Source organism: Zootermopsis nevadensis, unplaced genomic scaffold (assembly GCF_977971745.1).
Source record: "Zootermopsis nevadensis isolate Lab colony 2312 unplaced genomic scaffold, Znev_1.0 Znev_ptg000022l, whole genome shotgun sequence".
In the NCBI taxonomy this organism is placed as follows: Eukaryota; Metazoa; Arthropoda; class Insecta; order Blattodea; family Termopsidae; genus Zootermopsis; species Zootermopsis nevadensis.
In genome coordinates this window covers 21,452,268-21,471,482 of record NW_028259154.1, presented here as the reverse complement: position 1 = coordinate 21,471,482, position 19,215 = coordinate 21,452,268, and the positions used below count along the sequence as shown (strand labels likewise).

The 19,215-nt window shown below is 36.9% G+C and overlaps 1 protein-coding gene across 4 annotated transcripts in view; it reads left to right on the top strand.

Moving 5' to 3' along the window:
- Positions 1-1,125, top strand: part of LOC110840498 (dipeptidase 1) — a 254,454-nt gene extending 253,329 nt beyond the window's left edge. For all 4 annotated transcript variants that reach the window (XM_087353977.1, XM_087353974.1, XM_087353975.1 and 1 more), the window contains one exon: positions 262-1,125. In XM_087353977.1, coding sequence (XP_087210103.1) covers positions 262-363 — 102 coding nt within the window. In that variant the 3' untranslated portion in view covers positions 364-1,125. The remainder of the gene's footprint in view (positions 1-261) is intronic.
- Positions 1,126-19,215: the final 18,090 nt, after the last annotated feature.

Below are 19,215 nucleotides of genomic sequence, written 5' to 3'. Positions count from 1 at the left end.
CCTTCAACACAGGAAGGGAACACTAGATTTTCAGCCTTGCATATTTATAAACCATTCACAATTTATAAATGTTGAATTACTGGATTTGTTATTCTTAAATATGTACTAATATTCTTACGCCATAGTCTCACGTCATACTTGTTTCACTTCCATACATGGCTGATACAACCACAGTTTCTTGGTTTTCTTCTCACTGATTGCCTACTTGAGCTGCAATAATAATGCAGATCAATTTTTTGTATTTTACTTCATCCATTTCAGGTTCGAGACCGGTTACTGGCCAAAGGCGAGGAGCCAATAGATGAACGCATTCCAGTTCAGGACGTGTACGGGAGGACATATTGTCGTTATCCAGAAACATGATATTGGCCGTGATATTCCTCTGTTCCTCTGTTCAGTGATACGATGTTCGGTGACGCGGAGGGTCGTGGCTGTTTCTAATTTCAGTTACGATCCAAGATGCCGGATGAGTGCGCCTGTTCCGGTTTTGAATACAGTTTCAGGTAGAAGACTTTTGCTTATTGCGACGTATAAGCGAATTCCAGCCTCCAGTTGAATTAATGAACGAACCATCAGCTGTTATAGCTAATTTACTTGCACTATAAAATTTAGATTCTCCTTTAAAATAACGACGAAGAAATTTAAAGTATCCCTCAAAACATTTTTTAAACCAAAAGACGATTTAGACAAAATACAGGTCCCTCCCCCCAATAGAAGTTATTACGATAAATATTTCTTATAGGCTACGTAATGAAGGCTTACATGTTTTGTATGCTGAAAAACATTTTAGAAATCTGATTAACTTTATACATTCAATTTTCATGACTGTGACATCAACTCAAGAGACCAACGGAAGAAATCTGTTATAAAATGTGTCATTGTTCCGAAGAAGCTGTCGTGAATCGTTGTTTCCGTGGATCATGGTATTTTTGATCGTGCTGCCTTCGACTAGGAGAAAGACCACACGGCGTTACAATCCAAAAACCACAATCCGCAGAAACAATAATACGACGCTTGGTCATATCAATATATGAGAGGGCTGGATAATGAATATATATTTAACTTTAATGAAAATGTACTTCAAACTTTATCATAACCAATAAAGTGCAAGAAATTACTTTAGTAGACCTGCCATTTATTTGAAGACAAACTCGGCGAAATCTAGCGAACAATAAATAATAAAGCATAGATTATACGGCCTACTATTTGCTAACGAAGGTTCTGGTTAACGAGTTTGTGTGGAACGACGTTCTACAATGTGTTTTGTTATTTCTCTGCCCCCATTCGGTGGTTCGATCGGGGTCGTCTCCCTCCGCCTCCAGCACTTAGATCGTCGCCGATCGAGGTTGACTGATCGTTTATTCACAGCATCTCTAGATATTTGCTTTTGTTTCAAGCTGAATGACCTTGTCAGGTGTGGCCACTGGCGGTCTGTTTCGTTTGAAGAGTTTCTTCATTACGCCTAGTCTATAAGACCGTCAAATATTTCGTTGATGACGCTTGTGTTTGTCTCTTGTTTCTCTCAAAACATGTTCTCATAATCTCGACGATATTGGTATTTGTTTCGACTTTAAATACAGACACAGCAAATAGCTTACTTCCAAGTAAGCTCGGTCCCGTAACCGAAGGACCGCTTCAAGCGATGGCTTCTGAACAAAGTCTTGATGGTCGCTGAGTCACATACGCTGCGTAATTTAAAGTGATAGCATTTTAACAAACTGCTGCATAAGTTATATAATTCTATAATAAATCATTAGAGTAAAGTCTTCGGTTGAAGATTTGGATCCTTTCCCTTTGTATCTTCGTTGCAGTCGTAAAATTATTCTGGAGGATCCTGAGTCCCCCGCGAAGATTTACAGCGCTGCTATAAATAGTCTCCGTTTAGACATTTTAACACGACACCTCGGAGATGCGCTAAACAGCCATGTTTCTTCTGTACGGATTTTGACAGTGGAATGCAGCTTATAGTATATCGTTTGTAATGCAATTTCGTTTACCTGTATTTAAATATTTTATACCTCCGTCTCTGAAACTGTACAGAACGGTACTTTGCTTCAAACTCCACTGCCAGATTACAGTGTATTGAATAATCGAGGGTTTCTGCGATACTGCAGCTATTTTAATCGGACGACTACAATTCGATTTTGATCACTATACATTTTACCTGTCAGTTTCTTTATCAAATCATCTGAATAGCAATGCCAAAAGCGCTTTTTCGATGCACGTGCTATTGATCTTTATTTGAGATCAGGTTATCATTAATGGTTTGCCGGTAGACCATTATCAGAAATCAGCCAGCCATAGTCTGTTTGAAGGCGCTGTCAAGGCATTAGCCTGGATAAAATGAGGAAAAGTACGAAGATTTTAGACGACATGTCCAGTGCCTGAATACAAACTAGATGTTTACTGCCACATCAATTTACTTTCTGCGTTTGGTTAATAATTTAAACTGGGTAGATCGAATGATCGTGACACGTGCTTCCAACACGCTGGTAACACCTGAAAGACCACGTGGCATCTCAACCGGCAATTTCACTGTTGATAACCTGAAATCTCATGATCTAAATACAGTTACAAATTAACTTTAAAATTTATAGTTTTTAAAGACTGCTGTGTTTCTGTCGCCGTTGATTATGTGAATATTGCGTTTAACATAATTTTAAAGGTTCTTCGTATTTATCGTTTTATTTTTTGAATTGACTTGTAGGAGCCCGGCAATAAGAAGCAAGACAGCTGAATAGAAATGACTTGAAGCCATTCGAAAGGTATGTGATTGATGTATTATACATCTATAATGTTGGACACTACATCGTTTTTAGTTTATTTAAATCAAACTACATTTTGGGAGTATAGTAAATTATTATATATTAAACGTATCTCACAAAATTTTTAAAAAATTACTATTATAATACGGCATGAAAAAGTAATGATGTTTTAGTTAGTCCTTTGAAGCACGAATTTTGTTTAAATAATTCCGGTATTTAAAAATTCGTATCCTACCTCAAGCAACAGAAAACTCGCCCCATGAAAAACTTCAATTGTTGAATATTGTTTAAAGAAAATTACTTTTTTTTTAGAATCATACAAATCCAATAAATACATTCTATTTTAAAAAAATACGGAACTATTTACTATTATACATGCGGTACATATAGTTACCATTGTGCTCTAAAGGTTTAATTTAGTATCTTCATAGAATTCTGTAATTGCAACATGTCAGCTTCCGGTGAAAACAAGTAATACGTGAAATTAAAATAGTAGTCAACAATTAAACAAAGAACGCTAAAAAGTAATTTCCTAGTTACAATGGTTAATAATCGCAGTTAACGTTATGAGTTCTTATTGTTTGAGGTAATTAATATACACGACGCTACGGAGGATTGCCCCGTTTTATAATGGGTAGAATACAAAAATAGCATTGTTACACTATCTTATTCAACCTCAAATAATGCCATGAATATTCACAATAAACATTAACAAAACTAATCTTCCGAAGACTGGAGTGCAGCAACCTTCCGAAACGTCGTGTACCTACAACTCATATAATGAGTACTCTGTACTTAATCGACTTATGTACTCTTGGGTGGGCGTGTTTTTGTCATAGGTAGGATCTCTATGCATTATCGTAAAACCTGGGTTTATTGCAGTCCATTTCCAAGCGCCATTAGACACATATTTGATGCTATTAATAAACTGTGTATACGTAAACTGAAACTACATACAGTATACGTTAAGCATTTATTTTTATGATGGGTCCGTTTATTAATTTAGGAATGAGACGTAAAAAATAAAGATAAATGCTGAAATTTGATCGGAACTTTTGTTATACGCATAGACAAGGTAGAACGTCGTCGAAAGAACTCCAGGATGAAACTGTTATGAAATAGCACAATATCCTCCATTTTATAAAGATAATAATGAAAGTAGATTTATAATATTAAATTTCCCTTCATAATGTTACTTTTTTTCGTTCCTTTTTTATATGTAACATTCATTAATTAAAGGTAAAAGAGTCTTTGTTTTTGAAACAAATGTCATAGAATCTAAAATATTCTGCTGTACGTTCCGGTTTAAACAATTTTCCATCATTCTGTGTTATTCTCCATTGTGCTTGAAAGCGGATGTTTATCTCCTCGTTATAAAGGTATTTGGATGTACAAGTTACAGTCGTTCATGACCATACCAATACCCATGTAGCTGGTGATTGGATCAGTCTCAGAATCGACTTGGATATGGCGGAGTACACGACACCTGCCAAAATCTGAAGCTAACTTTTCCTTTAAAATAATAATGATTTCTCAACCGGTCAAGTAATACCTCGCCTGAAGGAACAAGAAGGTTCAAGACCGAGTTTACAAAAATCCATAATTAGGCCCTATTCACGTACAGGTCAGTTTCTTTCTCAGTTGCATCGCATGTCAAATACTTCATACATTGATTATGATATTATCCTTCATCTGATGATACATGTGAACATAGCCGTCTCTCTTCGAACTGCATATCCCCATCTCATTCGTTTCTAATCACCCTTAAGTGAAGAGTACAAATGATGAAGCTTCTCGTCTTATAATTTTCTCTGTCCTGTTACTATCTGTTTCTTAGACCCATTTTGTTCTCAAAAACTCTTATTGCATATAAACTTTTTTATGAACCAGGTCGTCCCGGCTTCGGACCTTGTACTTCTAATCGATATAAGCGACCCAGGTTCATGGCTCTCCATGTGGAAAGAATGCACACAACACCTCCCCGTTTTAGATCTATTACAGACGGTATGGACTGACGCGTGAAAATAAAAATAGAACACTCGAGAGTTTTCTGTGCTCGGTACTCCCATACCCATTGCTGATATTTTAGTCGTTGTAGACTATGTGAAAATCGAAAAGTAATGGTATATTTTTTATTGGAAATAAAGCGAAACATCTTCTTCTCAGAACGTCACCATATTAACGTACTCTAAAAAAGTATAAAAAAATATGGCCCGCTTAGCAGAGGAAGCGAAAAGAGTTAACTTTCCCCCGTAGTTAAACACCCAGCTACGTAGCCCTATTTCCTTAACCTCGACACTAAATTGTAATCAGCACCTTTCCACGGCCGCTCCGTTCCGGTGTTTTAGAACGCCATAGCTCAAACGTCGGTTCCTTATTTCCGCGCGTTCCTATTCCAGTGTCTGCAGGGCACCGACATCTTCAATAAGAATTTATTTCGATCGCTGACATCACTTTTAAATTAATAATTATTTAATGTTTAACATATTCTTTTGTGCAGAGTCTTTAGCCCTCACCTGGGATTTGAGGTTCTCAGAACGGTGAGGACAAATAATGCATTCTTTTCCTTTCAATCAGATGTGATCTACAGCAAGATTTCTGTCACAAGAGTTTGGAATAAGGTGGCTAAGATGAAAATAAAGTTGCAACAAACGAACATCGTTGCCGTGCAACGGACGAGACAGCTTAGAATCGAAAAGCGACCGTTGTTCCGAGCGCCGTCACGTGGTTGGGAAGTATCATAACCGCTTGGGCTCAACGTACGTTCTCCATTACTCTGTTGCCCTACGAACACACAGAAATGTAAATTTCGTTGAAACACGCGTCCCATTAATTTTAATTAAAATGCAAAACAATTGTATGAATGTAGCTACTGGACATGGATTTGAAATCTGAAATGTATTTAAATACGACATTCTGGGTCGCACATCGTGTGCATAAGCCGAGAATTGGGTCGGTCTTCATAAAAAGTCGAATAAGATCGCCAGTTTCACGTGACTGCCATAGAAGCGAGCAAATTAACAGGAAAAAAAAGCATTTTGAAAAATGTGTACTCCACTGGAGTATACATTTCACGCTTTTTTCCTGGACTGAGTGGGACATGATGCTCTAAAATGGGGGGGGGGTGAGGTGATACACGCGACTGTGACGTAGGGAAGTCCAAAGCATCGAGTCAATGATGCTTAACAGGGGAAACCCCCCACCCCCAAACATGATGCAGCATGATACATGTTTCCAGCTTGTTAAATGACAAGTGACGAAACAGCAGCAGGTGCATAATACTCGGAGTTGGGTCCATGTCCGTGTTGAGAGTTACTTTACATGTGATCCTCCGAAAGCTTTCGATTGTTTCACTGCAGTGCTTAAACTAATACCTGACAGCTTGTTGCTGTGCTTGGTAGGTGTGTACGAGAAACTTGTTCGGGGATCCCCCACAAACGATAACACAGTTTTGTGTTGAAGTTATGTGAATTGTCATCAGTTGTTTTGGCACGCTGGACGAGGATAAAGCAAAGGAGATGACCTTGTGTTTGTCCGTATGTCCATATCTCATCTCCGAAAGTATTTAACGGAGAGCGTCATTAAATAACTGAAGAAATAATCAGTCGATGGATTTAAGGTGGCTGTCTTATGGATTGTAACATTGAGACTCTACGCCCTAATAATGAACGTAGTAAGCACCTCCTAAACGTCGGTGTACTTATACCAGACTACAACCCAGAAGACAGCCATCTTATTTATTAATATTTCCATGATATGAATAACTTGTGTACAAATTTATGTCTCGACAGGTTTTCGAATCCTTCCCGATATTCTTGCGTTCCGATGTATGCGTGTCATTATTTCCGCGTACAAGAGGATGGCCATCCGTGCCTTACCTGTCTTGACTAAGATCAGTCCATGTGGAATTTGTGCTGGACAAAGTAACTCTGGCATAGGTTTTTCTCCGAGGCCTTCGGTATTCATTACATCGCTACTCCACATTCGCTTTTGTATCATCTGGGGGTTCATCGCAACAACAACAGTAACAAGGTAGGTTTACGGTAAAAATTCATTCTAATTTTTTTTCTTGCTCTTATAACATGCCCAGGCTGTGCTGCCGTATTTTGACTGAAACTTTTAACTCCAGAATCGCGTGTATATATTTTGTTTTACTGTATTCTTCAGCAGAATTCGCGCCGAGAGAAAGCCTAGTATAAATGTAAGGAATGTGTTCGGGTCGCAATATGTTTCATATATACATTTTTCAATATAAACATCATCGGTGAGAAAATACGAACCACGCTATGGTTAATAATTCCTACAATATAAATTATGAAATACAGCACGAAATATGGGGCTAAAAATCCTTCAACATTCTTTCTTGTGTCTACAGGAAGAAATATGGAAGAAAGAATTACATTTTGTGCACGAACTTTGGGGAAAACAAGGATCATGCATGCCCAGTAAATCAAATGATACTCTACGCCAGGTGTTTACTATTGTGAACGCAAGACGTTCTTTGCAGAACTCACGAGGTGTAACTTCCTATTGCACAGGCTCAAATTCCTACAAATGTTGAACTACGGAAAACATCTTCACTGGGAATCGACCCCATGACAATTTCTTGGGGCTCTGTTGGTTGTTTCTATGATCTTCTTTTCGAAACAAATAACTTTGTTCTAGGTGCCATTCTTCATCGTGCTTAGTTTGCGAGCAGCTATAGGAATTGTCCTCAGAGGGATTCGAACTCACTACACTTCCCCGGAGCTTTAACCTTCCTATGACCTTTTTCTTGTCTCACCTAATAAGCATGCCAAGTTTGGTACAAATCGGTTTACCCGTTCTCGAGCTATAAGCCATCAAACAGACAAAAAGAAATTCAAGTTCATATGTGAGGTTGTTTAGGCGAGCTTCGGCTTTAAAGGGTTAATGTTGTGATATCAAAAGAATTGGCCGATTCTGGTGTAAAATAAAATTGATTGCGACAAAATGCGGTCTCCCAATTACAGCTTCTCATCCCCTAAAATTAAAATGTGTGTGGTATGCTGGAAGGAAGGTCGAGCTATTTGCAACAGGGAATTGTTACAAAATGCTTCTCTCCTGGGAGTTATTTAAATATGGATGGAATTACTAGTGTGATTGCTTGTTCATAAATCATAGCCGAGCTACATTTAGAAAATGGGCTTCAGAAGGGAATTTCCATGTTTTCCCGATAACATTTCCCCTTATACGTATCTCCCTCCTAAAGATGAACAACATTTAGGTCAATTTCCTTTAAACGCTGTTATCACTAAAAGTAATAAGATTTTTTAAGGCATGCTGTTATAAAACGAACTGAAATTGTATCCGTCAATACATATAAAATAATACAAAAATTATTCGACTATTCATATGAAATTCTTTTTGTTTAAACGAAGCATCTCATGCCCAATGACGTTCCTACTTAAACATATTTTGTTGGACTCCAAAATTTGTTGCTATTCTTGGGAGGAAGTTTCAAGTCGGGTCTCACCCCATGGACAGAAAGGTTCCGCACAGCAGCAGGCAGTAATGGCAGTTTTATAGCCTAATAAACGTGTCATATCTCACGTCGTTCGAAGCCTGCTTCTAACCACAGAAGCCCGATTTCAGTCCCTCGTATTTCTGACATCTGTATAGTAACACAACAGATACAATTCTGTAATCAAAATTTGTCCGGCCTTGAGTTTACATAAAGTTATAAAGAGTCGTTTTAAACTAATTTAAAATATATATATTTAAAAATTAATACACACAGGACAACATTTAGAGAGAACGGGATCGAATCGATCACTGAAGTATATATTCCCTTGCGAACATCAAAGCATTGACATTATCAGGTCTGTATTAAGATGGGGCTGAAGTCTGAACTACATTGCGGACATAATCAGTTGAGGAAAATGGTGATTGTGATGATGATTGTGGTGATTAACTTACTTTCTGCCCTTATCTGTAACAGTTTTATCTGTGTATATTGACGTGTGTATTCTCTTAGACACACTTACTTTCGTACATTAAGTAAAATATTGAAATGCAAACATAATAATTCCCTGTACTTAGATTAAACATCATGTTATCAAACGTATGCAATTTCTATTTCACCTGAAACTCAAATTGGACTACGCAATTTTAATATAAAAAATTATTATTGTACGAATATTTGCATGTAACAAGAACGAAAGTCTCATACAACCTTCAACTTTCAGTTGAAACATTTTTTTCTATAAGTTTTCTAATTTATATTTACCAAAATTAAGTAAAATTAATTTATGACGTTTGTTGCACAATATCCGTACTAAAAATGAGAGTTTGTTAACAGTTGGCTTCAAAATTAATAAATCTCAATTCTGAAATACTGGTTTAAGATAACAGCATACTCCAAACATGGGATTTGAAGTGTAAGAGTGCCATAGACAACGGACTGTATTGACTTGTCGGAAGTTAATTTCTGCCTGCAATAAGATGTATACTCCATTGCGAACACTTTCGGAATAGTTTCGATTAGAACAGTGAGGTCCATGTTTTAATGCTGTATGATACATAATACAAGTAGGTGGTTTCCTGATTTTCGCTGGCTCGATTGATCCTGCGTACAGAACAAAAGGCCTGTCTTGTATTTCAAAAATAATGCTAAAAATAAAACATTACCGTTCTGTATAAATGAACGTAATTAACTTTTTCATGTTTACATTCGTGAACAAGTTTCCCAGAACCAGGGCTGCAGTGAAAATCTCATAGTTTATTTAGAACATTGTCTGTTGGGAATTTAAATAGTTCCTCATCGCAGATACAATGCAAATTGAACCTGGCGAAAGTTAAATTCATATCAGTAGGAAGTGAAACTGTGATATATAAATCGATTATACTCTTTGAGCAGGACAAGTATAATGGTGGCATGTTGGAAAGAATGTCAGTGGTTTAAATTTACGGAAGACGATTAATTGGTTAGACTGTGACTTATATAGAAAGATATATAAAATATTTTAAAATAAATTCCTGCCGAACTTTGTGTTGCAGTTATCACTGTTACTTCATTTTAGTGATATCTCGGCTTTGAAACTCTCGCGAATATTACATCTGCCATACCTCGGAAGATAAAAATTAAAACTTGCTCACTTACGTGACATTCTTACCATTTGGACTCTGCTTATACTCATGGTCTTCCAGCAAACAAGTTTCTGGATTCTGGATTATATGTGGAAAATGTGTTGACAGGAGTGAAGCAGGCATGGACGCTATTGAATTTTACTCAAAGTAATGATTTCAGGCTTTCTTTATTAGCAAGTATTCTACAGTAAAGCCCGTCACACGAGCGCTAATGACAGTTCTCATTATAATAGCAGGACGATATTTTGGAAACCCTAAGATTAATGGAAGTCTCCCATCGATTCTGAAAAGACTTCCAACTTTTTCGTTGTTGACAAATTGTAGATCATCCTGACATCGATCTAAATATGTTTTATGAACTTTAGTAATGAGATTCAACTTTTAAAAACCTTGTTGTTTTGTAATTTCAATAGAAGGCTTCTGCACCTAAATTCATCCGCATAGTTCAATGTACATTCCCGTTTATTATTTATCATTGGTGTTTGTTTGCAGCGAATCAATTTATTTTATATGATCTTGACTCTTATCTCAAATTATAAAGATTGAAAAATAGGCACAATTATGAAGCTATCTGTGGTTTTGTATAGGTCTCTGCTGGAAACAAATATGTAAAAATAGACTTGAAGAAATGCAGTGAGGATCTTCATAACTTGTGTTCTTCACCAGATATTTTGACGATAGAATGAATGAATGAGAAATTCATACGTGTACAGAATTTTTAATAAACCTGAAGTAAAGATCAATTTCTGCTATCAAGGTGTATATAGTCTTTGAAGTTATGGACTACATACGTCTGATTCAGAACTGGGCACGGTTGTGGCCTGTTTTGAACACGGTAACGAGTCTCTAAAATGTTTTGAAGAAATTTGTTCCACGCAGTTAGTTATTTCTGTATGAGTATGCGTTGTACACTGGCAATATTTATTTCCAGAGTAAAGAACTTGCATCTCTAATAAAGTCTTCTCGGTGTATCAGCCGTGTTAGATGTTGATCAATCGCCGACGTTTCGAAGACCATCTCTGGTCTCATTTTCAAAGCTGTTGACTGTGTGGTTCGTAGCGCGAACTAACTGATAGCCCGAGAAGACTTTATTAATGTAAGCCGAAGTGAAAGCTTCACATCATATAACTTGCATCTCATTCAAAAGTTTATGCACCGTGTATAAAGAACGGTTCGTATAATAACCCCTTTAGTAAAATGTCCTATTGAGTCGATGTTTAATCTAATTGTGTCTAGTGTCATTTATTGGAGAGTATGTACTGAATCGCAGTTACACATTTTAAGCTGGTAAAATGTAAGACATTTTCTCAGTTTCTTCTTACATATTCATACAGTAAACCTAATGTTTCTAAATCGAGAGAGACTTCGTATACCTTGTCAAGATACAATAATTTAACAACACATGTGACAAGCACAGAGACCGTATTCTGTTTCGAACTTGGCCCATTCCCAAACCCATAACGAAGAGCGCAAGGGTACTAATGACGTCATTAATCTCGTGTAAGTACATAGATGAAAGCAGTACCTCCTACCATGACACACAGAACTAAAGTATCTGATTCGTACTCTTAAAAATTCGGACCGTAATTGAAAACAGAGTGAAAATTCACTAATGTCAATTCTATGTTTCAGATCAGTCTCAGATAAGGTATTGATATACAGAATTATTCTGAATGAAATTTGATTAAATTCATATACATTTTCGGGAAACGAAAATGTGCCATAATTTATAAGATACTTTCAGGAAATTAAGCATTTCGAATACGACCCTTTAAAAAGTAGCTACTCGGGCAAAATGCGACATGGGGTGTTTGGATGTGTAGTCTGGTAGAAGTTATCCGACGTACCAGAGATGTTTACTGCCTCGAACATTGCCCTGATGAGCACCACTGAAACGTCGGTGAACGTCTATCAGATTACGCGGCGAAACACCCCAGATTTTTGTACGTTTCGTTTATATTATTTATTAAGTATAATTTCTTTCTGTTGTTTCTCTTTTTTGGTGCATTTTTACACAGATAAAACATTTTTGATTGCTTCTGATAATCCGTAATGGATTCACTGTTTATTCATACATTTCCCTACTTCAAACACTGAACTAATTTATTTAACTGCTCCTTGGTGATGATCCATTCACATGACTCGTACCACAGACTACCAAAATAGCACTTAATTTTTACATTTTGAAAGGTGCGTTATTAAATTCTTTTGCGAGTCAGTATTAAATTCTGTACGGATATGAAAGAAAAAAGCTAACATTGTTTATACGCATGGGTGAATTTCACGATTTCTATTGGTTTCACATTCCCACTTTTTTTTATTTTTTTGCTCTGGAAATGGAACGATTCAGGAAGTGTTTTCTGGCTGTGGTCGATGCTGCCTGAACAAGACGAGTCCCTGGGGCCACCCTCTACACGGTGTACAAAAGTGTGTCGCCATGTTCAGTTTGTTACGTTATTCAATTCTTTATAAATATTTTCACATGCCTCTGATTTTGAATATCAGGAGGCCAGAGTGGCTATAACGCTGTAGATTTGTATTCAATAGGTACTCTGTTCGAATCTCAACGGAATTATCAGCTATCAAACTGAGATATTTTGTAGTTTAGCTAACAAGCTTCTAGCGAATGACGAGATAGTGTTTAATGTAGGACACATCCGTCTTCTTCCAGATCCTTACAATTTACCTATTATGATCTTCTTTGCTATTGTATACCAGTTAATAATTACTTTGAGAAAACAGCGTAGATCGCAAAGCTTAATATGTGCTTCGTCTAGAATAACGTACCAAGGTTCCTTTCGCGAAGTATTTAAATGTGTTAATAATTGTGATTCCATATACTATAATCTGCATAACATTGTATAGATTAATTTTGTATTGCTTTGTTTTAAACCTATGTTGTATGTTAGTGTGTTGTAACACGGTCGAAGTAATTCTGTAACACAGTTTCATAGAACTTTTACAGATATTCTGTACTATAAACTGACATTCAGGGACAAATTTAATTGTCCGACAACATGAAGCAGAGTCCTTGAAAAGCTAAAAGTCTGTCAGCTATTCAAGAAATTCGCCGCACTTTGTGGAACTTGTAAGTTCTTCAGTGTTTCCACAAGATCCCCTCGCTTAATCCTAAACTGAACCAGATGAACCCCGAGTTTTCTCCTCTCTTAAAAATTTTAAGACCATAATTTTGTGTACATTTATCATCGACATCACAAGTCCTACATACCCCTCCTATCTCATCCTTTATTTAATCGCCCTAACAATATTTTGTGAAGGGTATAAATTCTATCCCACACCATGCAACTTTAAGGTCGGATCGGGTCAGCAAGTGTTCTTGACTGCTACATAATGATGATGTTGATGATAGTTGTGCTGATTTTTCCAGTCTCCTATTACTTCTCCCTCTTTATGTCCAAATATACTTCTTAGCACCTTGTTCTCATACAGCGTCTGTAAACCTAAGAAGCAAATAATCGAGAATTTCCTCCGTGTTCATTTAAACATTGTTATTATGGTGTCGGTAGACGCGTACGGTTTCAGTATTACCAGATTGCAGACCGTAGAACCACTGTTTAAGAACCCCCTGCAATGCGGAACACTTCCCAGTATTTCTACGTGATGTATTGCTGGCAATACCAGGCCGTTATTCAAATCTTAAACGCGCCGACTTTATTTTCTTCTATTCTTAGTCATAAAAAGAACAAAAGTTCTCTTTTAAATGCTCATGTTATTTTACTCCTGTGATCTTTCTGTTCCTGTACGAACATCGGTAGCTGGTGTTTCCCTTTACGTTAAAGCGAATTTCCTGGCCGGAATGTTACTGCTGTTGTTAACATCGTGAACTGTACCCACCCTAAAAAGGGCTGATAACTTATCAGAATGAAGGGAACGCTATCTTCTGAGGGGGATTGTTAAAACCTCGTCACAACACTATAATGACAGGTTTCTTAATACTTCTTATAGTATTATTTTATTAATAAATTTGGTGCTATAAAATGTTTCTGCTGCTTTAGAGTGAAGTGTGCATTTCCCGATTAAATGACTTCGCCTGATATATGAAGTACTAGAAGAATATTAATGATTTTTGATCGACAAATACTTTCGTTGCATTCTTGTGGTTTATAGCATGAAATGTGGGGGGGAAAATGAAAGCAATTAAAATGGCATTCAGTTCAGCTGGGACACGAACGCACATTTTTGCCTCATGTGTGGGGGCAAGAGAGCTATCGTAGTGGGGTAAATTAACGCTAGTAAAATATTTACTGAATTGATGGTTTTTGTGGAATTCTCTATTTTGGCTTTTCAGTTTTAGTTACTCCGGCAGTTAAGTACAGCGTTGGTAACACTGATCCATAAGAACAAATCATAGCAAGAGGCAGATGATTTCATCTACAAAATAATTTGGATATTCATAACCTCCTACAAACACACACACTAGTTTAATGGTTTTGTCCAAAGATCTACATCCGAACACTTTGGTGTAGTAATAACGCTCTAAACGTGAGTTGAAAAATTCCGTTTCGAATCTCCGCCGATACAAATGCTGTAATAGTTTCTTAAAGTGGGCCACGATCATCTCCCTCCAGACTTCTGCCTTCTCGGTTACATTGCTATCTTCCTATTTAATATGCCGCTGTAAAATTTCTACATGTGAAATAGCATAGTTAAATATACTAATAATAGTCGGGGAAGGTAATATCTGAACACTTAAAATTGTTTGGTATTAATGACAATTATTCAGTTCAGGAACAACAGTTGAAAGCTTCTACCTCGGTAGAGAATCAAAAACGTTTGGTTGTACAAGTTGGTTATGCACCTGACTGCGACCATGAGCGAGTGTGTTTATTACCAAATACCATGTACAGTACAAACAAGGCAATACATCTCACAAGTCAGACAAAACGGAAGTCATTTATTTGAACGGTGTCAGAATTTGTAAACGAATTATCCAAGGATCGAGCCCAGGGGAAATTATGTGTCTGTTCATTGACGTTCTGATAGGATTTACTCATGTTCCAAACACCGAAACACCACCAGTTTATCTGAAATTCAGGGGTTATCAATCTGATGTATCCTGGAACGACTGTTTGGAGATAAACGCATTTGTAACTCGTACACGTGATAAATCTAATAACAAATGGTAGGTCTGTGAAACATAAGGCATGAGGAGTTAAGTATGAAGTTTTTATAGGTGTATATGGATGCATTTAGATAGTAAGTAAATTCATTAATAATAAAATCTGACTGGGCAAACTAAGCTTTATTAACTCAGAACGCAAGCAAGATACAATATATTACTTCAGTGACATAACAGATTAAGGTCAAATTTGTGCTGTTACTACACCAAAGAGCAATGCGTAGTCTGCGAATGAAGGGAACATTTAGTAACTGCCACTTTGCTATCGATTGGGCGGACTCGTGTTATAAATGGAGGTGTTTTAGCTTTGTTAAATTAGAAGTAAAAATTATTATTAATAATAGTGAAAATAAGAGGTGGACATATCCTGTGTTTCAGGTTGTCCCCAGCGTTCGTTTGGAGGGCTGAGGGAAACAACAGATAATGTAAGTTACGATCTCGTGTTTACAACCGAGGTTTAAACTAAATAAAATTCTGCCACATCCTGTTGTGCTAACCCGTACATTTGACCACTGTAATGTGAGTCCGTGAGTACTCGACCTTTTCAATAGAATTTTCCCGGCTGATGAAGCGTGTGTAAGTGAACACATTGAACGGAAATGCAGTTTGATTTCCTCGGTGGTCAGTTTACAATTAGTGTTAACATTGATGTATGATCCGCATCTATAGGCTAAATGTTTTCTAGTCGCTTCATCAGGAATCGTGTGATGACTCGATTTCCATTGGGACACTTAATGGACTGAAACCACAGAATCAACACCGTCAGTCACGGTCGTCTTTTTAAGGTCATGCCATTTTACTTCTTATAATTTGTTCACAGGTTTGGTCGTTTTTAGAGACTTTGGTTGATTTCTAGAAAACACTGTCGTTACTGTCTCCTTGATTAATCGTCAGGAGACTACACCAGGCACTGGAGATTCTAAGACATTGACGTACGAGTTTCTGTGGCTTGTATGCCTTGTCTTTTTCACTCCCATGTTGTGCCGAGATTAAGAGTATGTGAAGATTTATCCAATGCCATAACAGACATTCATGGCATAAGGATTGAACTGATTCAGACTTTGCACTTTTGTTCTTTCTGTTCACTGAGTGAATCAAATGGGCGCGTGATAGTAAGGTAGTTTCTGGCAGCACGTTTTATCTCCTGAACCATTCACTGTATTTCAATGAACTGTTGTTCGGGGTGAATAGGAAAGTTTCTGTGAAGATATAAAATGGATAAAAGTGGCTCAGGATCGCGTCTGGTGGCGGGATTAGATGCTGTCGGTATTACATCCGCGGGTTCTGCTACCACGGAGTTGTTCGGGGTCAGCATTGAGACCCGAGTGATGAATTTAACTTCTTTTTGTATTTGTTCATTTCATAGTATCTCCTTTCTTTACATGAAGATGAAATCGAAGTTTTCTCAAAAATGGCTAATCGCACAAAAACGTGCATAATAACAAATATTCATCTTCTTAAAATACAAAATGTTTCATCAATGTGTCTCTTTATGGTGCATATTTAAATACTTTCAAAAATATATATGTTTAGGCAATTCGATGTAGCATGATAACAAAATTTAAAATATAATCCCGCCGTTTCGTAACTCATTTCAGCAACATCTGAGTAATACTTTTGATAAAAGGTTTATTTTTTCATTGCGTCTTTTTTCAAAATGTCTGTCAAGGGTTATTTTGTTTCTGTAGCGTCTGAAATATGCTGGGTCCGCTGTTGCCTTTCCAAATATATATATGATGGCCCGATTAACGGTGCTCATCTCATTCTGGATTTGGCTTTGGCTTCTGAGTTCAGTTTCCACTACCACAGTCAAATTATGGAACGTGTTACAAATTCTTATCCCTTTTAATTTATAAACTTTGTAAGTGCATTATTTGACCTGTAATTTATATAAACCCTTGTATTTTTGCATATTTCCTTTTATTTTCATATAATAATGAACACTGACGGCAGTGAAGGGTACTAGATTTTATTATATTATTCTTAAAGGTCTTTTTTTCATAATTGTGTATCATCCTCTGCGTTCCGCTGTTTTTATTTACCTGTTGGAAGCTTTGGCCGATATACATTGTATGCATATGTATTTATGTGGTTTGGGGAAAATTGCTACTACTTAACAAGCGTGTAGTTAATGAAACATTCGGACGAAATTAAAATATATTTGTATTTGCCTAACATGTTATGTTTGTAATAAATGAACGTGAAGGTCAGTGAGTTATACAAATTCACAAAGAACACATTTTGAAATTTTGAAATATGATTTTCCACTCTAGTTAATATCGATCCGCTTCAGCCATTCACATGATGAATTTATTTGTCTCCCTGTTTCTGTGATCAGTTCCAGTTATAATTTTACATTTCCCTCGACTCCAATTCAATCGTTTCTTTCGACCTGACATGACTCAGTGCGTTTCTGTAACTATCGTGTTATTCCACGTACGCTTTTGAATTAACCCACTGCAATTACGTTTATGTACTCTACATAACCCTGCAATAATAGAACTTTGTAACTGTATTACGGAATCTGTAATATGCACATAGACGATGTGTGGTCTGATGGATTATTTTTATTGGTATTACTTAGTTCCGGGCAGGATCTTGAATTTTGAAACTCTTTATAGGACGCCCCATAAGCCATACAATGTCTTAACTACTTTATATCGCTTACATTTATGTATAGATTTGTTTTATTTAATGTCACGAATATTCTTTCCGTCCTTTCTTTTCTGTTTACTTTTCTTTTATTTTCATTCGTTTCCTTTAATAATTTGTGTTTGGAATCAGAGTCCCACAGCCTCTCATCTAATGAAAGTGCAAAACCAGACACTCGCACTGTGGCCATGCAAGGCTACGCATAAAAATACACGTGAAAATTTAAGTCGTCCAGAGCAGGTTATTTCGACGGTCACGTGACTGACTAACATCTCACGTATCTGAGTCGAATCCTGACTGGAACCGTATATTTCGTCATTGTTCTTCTCAGTTCTCTATGACTGTTCTAAAACGAGATAAGATCATTTATTTGCATACTATAATGTAATTCTTTCTCCCGATTGCATCTGACACTAAATCTGTGGTTGATAGATATTATAGGTTTAAAAAAGAAACGGTATTTCTAGACGTCTGTCAAATTTAACTGGCTTCTGATAGCACATACCTGCTCTGTATCTGAGGTCTTCTAATAGCTTTCTGTGCGTTTTGGTGTGGGTTTTACAAAGCGAAAGATATTTGCCTTGACATTTTATTGCAGGATTTCACTGCAAGAGCAGGTCACGTTAATTAGCGCTGCGAATTCCGACAAAGAGACATCCGCTAGTGTTGGTTTGTTCAAACAAAGCGAAGTGCGCTCACACAGAGAAGGCAGAGCAAGCAGGCACGCACCGTCTCCCAGTTTATCACAAGGGATTAAGTTTCAGAGTCTAAAGCCTGAACCGGCCGTCATGCTAGGAACTCAAGAGTTACCGATTGAAATTTATGATGGGAGACTCATCTTTCGGGCTCCATAAACAGCGGGTATTTTTTTTTAACTTTCTTAACTACTACCGGCCTGTCAGAAAAAACTGTGCTTCAAGTGTATGAACTCAATGGTGAAAATATGAGATCGTGAGTTTTTCACGGCGGTGAAGATGTCTTTGTTCGTCTTCAGAGGAGCGTGCTGCCTCAATGTTCATGACTAAATATGGAGGCAGTATTTTCCTCTAAAACATTAGTATCTACCTAAAAGTCCACGTGGCGTTACAATTCAGATCTAAATCGACAGTGAGCAAATTGTTATTCTGCTTATCAAGAAATCTGATGTCATAATAGGACTTGGATTTTCACCCACATCTTCAAAAAATTACCATTGGACGCTACCAACCATCCATTTCGCTTCTTCAGAAGCTATTTGTCGTAGTTCAATTTTACAGTTAAAAAGTATCAAGATGGATTAGGTCTCCATAGTCAAATTCTTCACGCAAAGTTTTTAAAGTGTTTATTAGTTAATTGTATTAATGTCAGTCACCAAATAGGAGGATAAAATAACAAGTCACACCGCTGCTGCTTTCATAGAACGAAGATAGATTATCCGAGCCCTGAAACGGTACAAACTCTGTATTTGATTTTCTTATTAAATGGATTTAGAATGTCGTCTAATAAGATTTCAGATTTTACCTTTACATCAAATACCATGGAAACTTTCTCCGTTAGAAAACGGTTAACAGG